This window comes from Copadichromis virginalis, linkage group LG7, assembly GCF_057382275.1.
Source record: "Copadichromis virginalis isolate Kocher_CV1m ecotype Utaka linkage group LG7, C_Virginalis_male_GT1.1, whole genome shotgun sequence".
NCBI lineage: Eukaryota > Metazoa > Chordata > Actinopteri > Cichliformes > Cichlidae > Copadichromis > Copadichromis virginalis.
In genome coordinates this window covers 70,653,165-70,663,844 of record NC_140624.1, presented here as the reverse complement: position 1 = coordinate 70,663,844, position 10,680 = coordinate 70,653,165, and the positions used below count along the sequence as shown (strand labels likewise).

Here is a 10,680-nt window from a genome sequence, read left to right as displayed (position 1 = left end):
AATTGTAAGATCAAATCAGACTAAATGTTTATTTTTTTAGATAAATATAAAAACATATTTGTTAACTTTAAGAGTAAAGAGAGAAACTGTCTGTATTTCTTAATTGTAAATGGCACCAAATTGTATTCAAACTGAGCCACACTTATGGAGCTCCACAGTTCTGTTCCTGGTGTTTTGGTTGACATCTCTTGATGTTCCCATGTCACAGAAACAGACTCTGTGTTTTGCCTTATATGCATCCACAGCTGTGCCACCAGTTTACTCACATGGACTCTACTAACCTATCAGAAGCTTCTTCAGCTCAGGATGGAATCGTCTGGAGTTTCTTATTAATTAACAATAAACTTAGTGTACATGGACTCCTAAATTTGATCAAAGTGATAATAAATAGACAGCTCTGTCTCTCTTTATTCTGACATTTAACTAATTCAAAAGATATTTCAATATTTATCTAAAACAAAAGTTTACTCTAAATTGATGTTGTACAGTAAAAATGTTTTCTCCCTAAAGTGTAAATATCTGGTTACAAATGTGAATATCCTGCTGTGTACTGAAATCCCTCTTGTTTTGCATAGAAATATACTGAACAACATACAAAGCATAATATATAAAATAACATTTACCTGAGTTTTTCTTTGAAAGAACCCTCTAATGTCCATTCTTATCTTTCAGTACATAACTGAAACCGATTTAGTCGGGGAGGGTAAGAACTGAGAATATGAAATAAACACACGTAAGCTAAAACTCTCTAAAGAAACAGCATTTGTTCGGCTTTTCATTTCGCCATTTGTTGATTCACTTGAAGAGCAAGTAAAATAATATTGGTCAAGTGATCAGTTTGATATCAATCTTTCGTGATGCACCGTCATATTTACATTATTTGTACGGTACGAATGATTTGCTTTGGTACCTGGTCAAACTTAAGCTCTCCTTAGTATGGCTGGCTCCGTTTCTCCAACAGCGCACTCACAGGCAGCAGCTGCCCCGCCCTCTCGCTCAGTCGCTGGCTGTCTCCCAATTCAGGGTCTGCAGCCTTAAAGTACGCAGCCTCAACGATCCTCAAGGGCCGCGTACTCAAAGACCGCTCAGGCCGGAAGTGCGAGGCTTGTGTAATGGGCCGGTCTAGCCTCCGTTGCGCTGATACTGTTGTTTGTCAATAAAGTTTTTTTAAAAAAAAGCCTCCTTTGCGGTGCCCAGGTAGCCTAGCAACCATGATACTAACAGCTGGAAACGTGTCATACAGCTGTGTTTGACAGAGATGAAGGAGAAAATCTTTTGTTCATTTGTTCGTTGCTACATGAGCTTTGATCATTCTCTGTAAGATGAAGCTCAGCTATTGGACGGCGTATATTTTAAAGTAAAGGCTTTAAAACCAAGTTAGTACAAACGTCACTAATGTCACATAACTTTGCTGACATGTGGCCAACAGTCATGTTTAATGTTCTTCGTTATTAAACATTTGCACATAAATAAGTGACGTCATATTCAGTACTTAAAGTTCACTCTTCGGCCGCCCCTCATCCACCGTTTTTTTTCTGCAAATTTATCCACACCCACCGCCACGCTATGCATTCTGGGATATGTTGGGCCACGAAGTCTACACTGCCACATCCTTAAAATTCAGGGAAATGAAGGACGCATTTGAGGGCCGCATTTCGAGCAGCCTTTGAATTGGGACAGCCTTCGTCGCGCCGCTGTGACGTAATTGGCCTTGAAGTCCATACTTTAAGGCTGCAGACCCTGAATTGGGAGACAGCCGCTTAGTGCCTGAGCTCGGATCATACCAATATCAGGGGGGATTCACGCACAGTCGTAAATTCCCACAGTGTGCACTATGTGCTTCGAATATTGTGTGTACTTTTTGTTTTATACAGTTGTCAGCCAGGCATCTAACTATGAAAAAATTACACTCCAAAAGACCCCGGGCTTCTGACAAAACAACCCGGGCTTAAGCCCAGTAAGCCACCCCCACGTCCGCCCCTGTTCAGCACAGAAATGAAGCCCAACAATCATGTTTTACAGTGCCGTGGTCTCAGCCTCAGATACTCAACTAAAGTGATGTCATGACAAAAATGAATGACCAACAAAACATTTTTCTCCTTCATTTCTGTCAAACAAAGCTGTATGTAACGTGTCTCGCGGTTAGTATCATGGTTGCTAGGCAACCTGAACAGCAGGACGAAGCGTATACCGTCCCATTTCACAAGCCTCTCACTTCCGCACTTCTCGTACTTGTAGTACGCGTAGTGCGCGTACTTCAAGCGTGCAGTCTCTTAATTGGGACACAGCCTCTGACTGAGGAGAGCCAGCAGGCGTCTCACCTGTGCCTGCAGACCACAGGTGTGTTCACCTTTCAGCATAAAGTTCTTGCTGTGTCTCAATACACTGATCGGGTTCATTGATGATGTCATCAGTGTGTGACAATATCAAAACTGTTAGGCTGACGAAGACATTTTTCACGTGTGGCCAAAGGTGGAGCCAGCTGTTCCAGGAGGATGCAGTCACTGTGAGGCATGAAATAAAAACATTGAACCTCATTTTAATCCGTTTTTGTCTCATTTCTAAGAGTTTGATCATTCCAGACTTTACTTTATTTTGAAATGTCGGGATGTGTTGCTCATGAAAGAAACAATTTTTTCTCCAACTTTATTTCAACAGAATCTTCAACAAAAAGCAGAAAACTGCACGATGTAAAATTGTAGTGCAAAATTATGATACAGTGGAAGAGTATGTACAAATAAATAGGACAGAAATGCAGATTCAAACAGGGAAAGGCGAGAGACACCGTGAGATTATTAATGGTTTTAAAGCTTTCTTGTTGTAAGAGGAACAAATTGTTCCGATTCTGTCCTGAGAGTGGAGAAGTCACATTTATGGATGTGGAGTTTGATTAATGAGAGTCTCTCACTAAAGTCTAAACCAAAATACGTTTTGGTAGAAAAGATTTTGATAAGATGCTGTTAGAGATGAACGTAGTGACATGATTCCATAACAACTGAGTAAAGGTGAATTTTCCAAATAAAATCTCTTCACTTTGTTACTGACCTTTATCCAGTCTGCGTCCTCGACAAACTGAGACCAGAAAGAAACCGACTGAGGAGCAGAGGTCAGAGACGTAGAGCGTTAATTAAGTAGTTAGTTAACGAATGGATCAAAATTATAGATGAAATACAAACAATTGACCTACAGAATAAGGACTCAGGAAGATCAATACCATAAAAAGTGGGAGAAATGGACTGAGTACATAAACCCAACAGGATAAAGACCAACACACTGATAATGAGAAATGATCAAACTGTAGAAACAAGGAGATCCAACATGGGTTTGTTTTGTTATCCTACCTGTTGTATTTATCTTTTTGTTGTTGTTGTTGTTGTTTTGTTGTTAATGTATAATGTTTAAAGAAAACAATAAAAAGAAAGTAAAAAAAATAAATTCAGTTGAGTTGAAAAGATACCAAACAAGGCAATGGGGGAAAAATAAAATGAAACAATCTGAGGGTGAAATACAAACGTAAACTCAAAGGAGTCACACATCGCCGGTTGTATTTCAGACCTCAGTGGGTTCATCCAACAAATCATGAAAAATGAGGTTTACATGTTTGTTCATGACGGTGCAGATTTCTGACATTTTGTGTAATTTAAGCTGCAACAATGTGACTGTTTTCTAACAAAAACAGTGAAACTTAAGTTAGACTTGTGTTTGTAAATGAAGCGCCCCATGTTGTGTAGCTTTCTGGAGTTTATACTTATTGGGCTACATATTTATTTATCATACAGGCTATACAGTACATAGCATCAAAACTCACATGTTTTATGTAACTAAAGTGTGTAATCATGTGGGCTACAGACAATGATTAAGTTATCGACTATATTTATATGAAAAACGTGCATACTTACTGCATTTGAATCATGTAACCGTATGTAACCATGAGTGTTTGGGGGGGGGCTTCGACTTTGCCACCCTAAGAAAATCTCTCTAGATCCGCCCCTGGGCTGTAACATCTATCCGTGCGTTTGTCAGTTTTTACTTCAATTTAAGCTCTTTTGTCTTTTTTTTTTTTTTGGGCCGTCAGCTGACCCGTTGAAGTGGGCGTGGTTCTAACCGGAAGCTGACCTTTTTAAACCGGAAGCTGAGCTGTCGGTTGTGTTTTGGAAGTTGGTGGTCACGTGAGCTTCCGTCGTCATTGGGAGAGTGAGTCCAGACATGGCGGCGGAGCCTGCGTTCAAGGTAAAACATGATCGCGTTTCCGGGATTCTGCCGCGGAGGCCGGAGCTCCGCGGCGGGGAGAAGAGAGCTCCGTCCTGTCGGGCCGGGAGCTCTGTCCTCCGGCTCTGCGCCGCCGCTGCTCGGATAGCCACTGAGCTCACCGACCGCAGCTGCCTCGGGAGGCGGCTATCCGCCGGCCTCTGTCCGCCTCTCCGGCCCGGACGCTGTCTGCGGGCGGCGTAGGGCTGAGGGTCGGGGCTCTCAGGGGACAGGCTGGGTTAAGCTAGCGTGCAGTGGTCCCTGGGCGGACCGGTGAACCTCAGCAGACCGCTTCAAGTTTGCGTGATTGATCTCAGGGGAACCTGATTGATTTGTTTTGATTAGTATTGATCAGTGGTTTTATCTGAAGCTCTGATTGCGGGTGGCACAGGTGTGAACAGGTGTGCCACCTTCTCGCTGTATCGCAGGTTATTTTTCCCACAATGCCCTGAGTCCTCAGACGTCATGTGATGTGATCAGACTTCCTGCCTGCTGTATTGATCCTTCAGCTGACCTCACTGTGACTCTGCTCCACAGGTGATATTTGAACACGAGGGAGTCTTCCTCCATCCCAGCAGTGATGAGGAGATCGAGCCAGACTTCCTGGTTTCAGGAACCCTCCGGATCCTTGAAAAGGTAACAGTCCCGACACACTCTGGTATCGATTAGTCAGCCTGGTCATCGATTAAGTATCAGAATGTCTCTGCGATGGAACGACTTGAAGAGAAAAACATCCTCACACACCAGCAGCATGTTTGATACCAGGGCGATAACCTGATTGCTTAATCAAAGACCTGTTAAACTGCACATGATTGGCTGGAATAAAGCTCCGGTTTGTCACTGTTATTGATTGTTTATAGATCTATGCGATCGGAACAGAAGCGCTCTTTCTTCCTGAACGCTCCTGTGATTTGTTTGGTTGATCGATGAAGTAATGTGTCAATGTGTGTCCTCGCCGTCAGGACGCCGAGATCGTGGTGGAGTATAGACCTCTGGAGGACGGCGTCGACCCCTCAAACATGCTCTGTGCTGGGAAGGTTTGTCCAAATACTCCCACTCAGTAGAGTTCAACTTTGACTCAAATTGAGTATCAACAAACCGAATTTCCTGATTTGATTACATTCAAACTTCAAAGTTTCCAAGAACAGATTTTTAAACAAACCAAAAAAAACATAAAACTTCATGTAAAGGTGATTTAAGAGTGTGTGTGCGCAGGACTCGAGCTCGGTGGTGGAGTGGGCTCAGTGTCCAGGGGACCGTCCACAGTCTCAGCAGCTGTTGGAGGCTCAGCTGAGCTACGAGACAGAGTGGGACATGGTGAACGCCGTGTCGTTCAGGAAGAGGCGGAGCTCCAACATGGAGGGTGAGCGGCTGCTTTAACCTGCTCGGCATGTTGGAATCACGTGACTCAGATTCAGAGACGATGAGGCAGCGATGAGGAATTTTAATGCTGTCGACTGCAGCCTAGCCTCGAGCTGCCGGGCTGCATCTGCAGGTCGTGAAGACTCTCAGCAGCCTGAGCCAGACGGGTGCATCGGCTGATCTGAGCTTTTATTTTGAAATCCCTGTTTTTTCTAATCCCTGCTTCCTGTCTCCAGGTTCTCTCAACAGCAGCCACGAGAGGAGCCGCTTGGCCTTCGCCTTCAGTGTCAGTGACCTCCGCTCCGTCACGGTGAGGGAGGAGGGCTGGACCTTCATCATCCTGCAGCTGAAGGACTCCTCCACCCCGCTGCCACATCTGCACTTCCACCAGGGTGGCAGCAGAGCGTTCCTGGACAGCCTGAGGAGGTTCGCTCTGCTCATAGAGTGAGTCCAGCGGTTGATGTTAAGCTCTGACCCCGCCCTCCACCTCAAGGAGGGCTGTTTTTTTTGTTTGTTTGTTTGTTTGTTTGTTTTGTTTTTTTGGGGGGGGGGGGGGCTGGTCAGGTTCACATACAGATCAAGTTATTGGTGTTTGTGTCACAGACAGTTTATTCAAGTTACTCTCAGTCAGGAAGACATATAAATGTTACTCCACCTTGGGGTGGGGGCTGCGGGGGGATTTGGCGCCGGCGCCGCTCTCTCGGGTCATTTATATGCTAATGGCTGATTTCCACAGGCGTGCGGCAGCGTTCCCGTCCTCTGATCCAAATATCGGGTGAGGCGGGGGCAGATAGCTGTTATTAAAGTTCTTATCAGGCTTCATAATGACGTCCCGCCCACGTGCTGCCTGCTGATTGGCTGATAGAATCTGTACACCCCAAAGAGACGAGCGCTTCCTCTGATGTCTGATTTGCCGCTCGCGCCGTGAATAATAAGCACCCGTTTGTTATCAGAAGGCCGGCGTTGATCCTGTGAGCTGTTACTGAGGTCACATGTTTCCTGTTTGCAGGTCTCCCAGCGACCACACGTGCCTGCTGGTCAGCACGCCAAACAAAGCTCTGTCGCAGTCCTTCGAGAACCTTCTGGACGACAACAACTTCGGCCTGGTTCACGTAAGAAGTTTAACCATCTCTCACTGCCAGCTGTTAGGCTCAAACATCTGGATTCGCATGCACAAACATGCACGCACACGCGCGCACGGGGGTGCAACTATAGATTATTTGGTCGTCGATTAACCTGTCTGATTTCTCTTCGATTATTTGTGTGCTGAGTGCAGTCTGGGCAGGTGATGCAGCGATGCTGCCCCCACAGCTTCCTGTGGTGTACTGCAGGTACAGAAACACATTTATGAGGTTTTAGCATGCGACGTGTCAACGTCATGGAGTGCGGCGACGTGCGCACAGGGACTCTGTCGCACTGAAACATGCTGCACATAAAAGTGTGAGCATCACATGGTCCTCACAGTGAGGGGTTCAGCAGCTGTTACCATGGTGATTTAAACGGACACATTAACGTGTGATCTTCACGCAGATGTTTCTGTGGAAGCTGCTGTGCATCAGCGCATTTATTTCAAACTAAATAAATCTGTGTGTTGGTTTTGTGAGCGAGGTCGCTGCGGTGGGCTGTTGGCTGCTCTGGTTTCACACGTAGAATTCTGTCTGTGAAAACACGTCGTAGGATTTATTTTCAGATGACGTTTGGAGTCGTGCGCTCCATCTTGTTCCGGCGTCCGTCGGCTGATGAGCTCTGCGTTTGTCTCCTGCAGAAGTTCAAGCGGGACCCGTACGTCACCACGCTCGGCGGCTTCTCCAAAGTCACAAACTACTTATTCGACGCGCTGCGGGGGATGGAGGAGCAGCAACAGCGCCCCCCAGAGGAGGTGGCCGACCTGCTGGGCGAGGTCATCCCGGGGCTGGAGATCAACCAGCAGGAAGAGCCGGGCTTCGAGGTCATCACCAGGGTGAGGGGTCTAATGTGATTGGCTGTTAGGCAGACGCGTGGCAGCGGGTGTGTCAGCCGTGTGATGCTCTTTGCTCACCTTTGACCCCGTCAGATCGACCTGGGCACGAGGCCCGAGGTGAGCAGGAAGTCGCCGCTGACTGCAGACGACTGGGCGCGACACCAGGATGCAGACGGGAGGATGAAGGATGTCCCAGACCTGAAACACGCCGTCTTCAAGGGGGTACGTACGTGTCTGTGGGTGTGTCCAGCTCTGAACCAATCAGCTGACGTGATTCTTAGCAGCATCACTCATTTATTCAGTTTTGGGCTGTTTGATCTTCACTTTGGTTTTTATGCCTGAGTTTACTGTAAAGCACTCGTTGGTGTTTTGACCTGTGACACTGATTGAAACGAGCAGAGACCACGCCCTGACGCGTCTGTGTCGTCTGCAGGGTCTGTGCCACGCCCTCAGGAAGGAGGCCTGGAAGTTCCTGCTGGGGTATTATCCCTGGGAGAGCACGCACGAGGAGAGGAAGACCCTGCAGAGAGAGAAAACGTACACACACACAGACACACACACACACACACACACACACACACACACACACACACACCTGATTACCCTGACTGGTGTGTATATCATGTTAACATGAGGGGTGTGTGTGTGTGTGTGTGTGTGTGTGTGTGTCAGTGATGAATACTTCAGGATGAAGCTGCAGTGGAAATCTGTGAGTGAGGAGCAGGAGAGGAGGAACTCCAGACTGAGAGACTACCGCAGTCTGATCGGTGAGCAGCACCTCGGCTCAGGCCTTGTTTGGTTATTTGGGCGGGGCTCCTGATGGCGAGCAGTCCAGTGTAGCGGGTGGATGACGTCACATTTGAAGGTGTTTGTGATGTTTGATGTGCCAAAGAATCAGAAGCATTGATGAGCGATTGATTCTTGCTCTGATGCTGGAGATGATGTCAGCGTGGAGTCGGGTGCAGCAGGTGGGTGAGATCGTAACACTGTCGCCGGGATCAGATCTGAGGCGTTACCTGTAAAGTTAAAGGAGTTTTTACGTGTGAAATACTGCAGTACGGGGAGTGAACGCAGTACTTCAGTGAGGTACTCGAGTGAATGCTCAGTTACTGCCGCGGTGAGGTGGAGGGAGAGCTGCGGGAGTTGAGCAACGACCGCTTTGGTCTTCTGAGTTGGGTGGTACAGCTTGCCGTGAGGGGGTAAAGGTCAAAGGTCATGTGACGTATGTGTCTGCGCTCTCAGAGAAGGACGTGAACCGAACAGACCGAACGAACCGCTTCTACGAGGGCATCGACAACCCGGGCCTGGTCCTGCTGCACGACATCCTCATGACCTACTGCATGTACGACTTCGACCTGGGTGAGCGAACGCTTTGCCTCCGCAGGTACGGCGCCGCTTCCTGTTTCCTGGTCGTGACAGGAAGCTCTCTGTGTTGCAGGTTACGTTCAGGGCATGAGCGACCTGCTGTCGCCCATCCTCTACGTCATGGAGAATGAGGTCGAGGCTTTCTGGTGCTTCGTGGCCTTCATGGACCAGATGGTGAGTCTGATCTTTGCTCTGACAGCTCGGACGTTTAACCGCGTGCTGATTTACCGCCGTGTGTCCTGCAGCACGAGAACTTTGAGGAGCAGATGCAGGGCATGAAGACTCAGCTGATCCAGCTCAGCTCGCTGCTCAGGCTGCTCGACCTTGCCTTCTGGAACTACCTCGGTACGCCGCCTGCAGCTGTGCGTGTGTGTTTGCTGTGAATAGCGGCGGCTCTGAATGACTCCGCCCCCTCTGTCTGTGTCTCAGAGTCTCAGGATTCAGGATACCTGTATTTCTGCTTCCGCTGGCTGCTCATCAGGTTCAAGAGGGAACTGAGCTTCGTGGACGTGCTGCGGCTCTGGGAGGTTGGTGTCCTCCTGCGGGGTCGGAGGTGCTGACAGGTGTCGTTCTTCCTGTGGTCTCACGTGTGGTTCATCCTCAGGTGATGTGGACCGGGCTGCCCTGCGAGAACTTTCACCTGCTGGTGTGCTGCGCCATCCTGGACTCAGAGAAGCAGAAGATCATGGAGGAGAACTACGGCTTCAACGAGATCCTGAAGGTGAGCATCGCCCCAAAGCTGCCCGGAGATCTGTGCACACCTGAGATTGTTCACCGACCTGTGTGTTTCAGCACATCAACGAGCTCTCCATGAAGCTGGACATCGAGGAGATCCTGCAGAAAGCTGAGGGCATCTGTCTGCAGATCAGGAGCTGCAAGGTGAGTGCAGGGAGCGTCTTCTGTCATGGTACGTCCATCTGACCCCTCACCCTGACCTGTCTGCTCCTCCTCAGGACCTCCCTCGCCCTGTCGCCACCATCTTGGGCTTTGACGTCGAGTCTCGCCGTGCAGGCTCGACCGATTGCGGCTCGGCGGCGACTTCCGGACCAGCTCGGCGGGAGGTTGGCGTCTCCAACGGACACTCGAGAGAAAGCAGCTGCGAGCAGAGTGGCAGAGGGGCCTTTGTATCGTAGTGAAGAGTGGAGATGGACTGTGTGTGGGCGGGGTGAATCTGTGGCCCCGCCTCACTGGAGGAGGGTGTGTGTGTGTGTGTGTGTAAAGAGATTATTAAGAATCTTATTTTTGTAATTTCTTGTATCGTGCGGCTCTAATCGGGCATTCCTCCACTCTGAAGCCTCATTCATCCTGATGAAGAGGAGGTGGAGCCAACCAGTGACTGAGCAATCATTCACCTGTTGGCTCCACCTCCTGAGTGTTACAGATATGTTAAAGATAGGGTTAGGGTGGAGCAGTTGTCTGGCTGTAGTTTGAATGAATGAGGCTTCAGATCCAGGAAGTTCTGCCAACAAGAGCCCTGATTGGCCATGCAGTGACAGAGGGAGGAGCTCTTTCTGTTGACAGGAGGTGCCTGTGTTCCTCTTCCTGTTGGCGCTCTGACGTTTTTCTCTGTTCTGAGATCAGATTAAAGACTCCACGTCATCAGCTTCTGTCACCATGACGACGGCGAACAAACCAAAGAAATAAAGTTTGTTTCCTGCAGCGTGAAACCGTCTCAGCTGTGACATCTGGATCACACTCACACACACACAGTTTCCTCTCAGGGTTGAAACACTGAATCTGGTTCA

General features: G+C 48.3%; 1 protein-coding gene across 1 annotated transcript; it reads left to right on the top strand.

Annotated features, from left to right (window-relative positions):
• Positions 1–4,118: 4,118 nt before the first annotated feature.
• On the top strand, positions 4,119–10,602 carry tbc1d15 (TBC1 domain family, member 15). Its single transcript, XM_085465062.1, has 17 exons — positions 4,119–4,230; positions 4,786–4,884; positions 5,211–5,285; positions 5,464–5,611; positions 5,847–6,054; positions 6,620–6,722; positions 7,376–7,570; positions 7,664–7,792; positions 8,004–8,107; positions 8,243–8,337; positions 8,813–8,929; positions 9,009–9,109; positions 9,181–9,280; positions 9,365–9,462; positions 9,540–9,656; positions 9,728–9,814; positions 9,889–10,602. Exons 1-17 carry the CDS (start codon positions 4,207–4,209, stop codon positions 10,066–10,068), a joined length of 1,980 nt encoding a protein of 659 aa, XP_085321188.1. The 5' UTR covers positions 4,119–4,206; the 3' UTR covers positions 10,069–10,602.
• The last annotated feature ends 78 nt before the right edge of the window (positions 10,603–10,680 follow it).

Coding starts and splice junctions, on each gene's coding strand:
- tbc1d15 (XM_085465062.1), top strand. CDS start 4,207: ATGGCGGCGGAGCCTGCGTTCAAG. Junction 4,231..4,785: donor CGGCGGAGCCTGCGTTCAAG/GTAAAACATGAT, acceptor TCTGCTCCACAG/GTGATATTTGAACACGAGGG. Junction 9,657..9,727: donor GCTTCAACGAGATCCTGAAG/GTGAGCATCGCC, acceptor TGTGTGTTTCAG/CACATCAACGAGCTCTCCAT.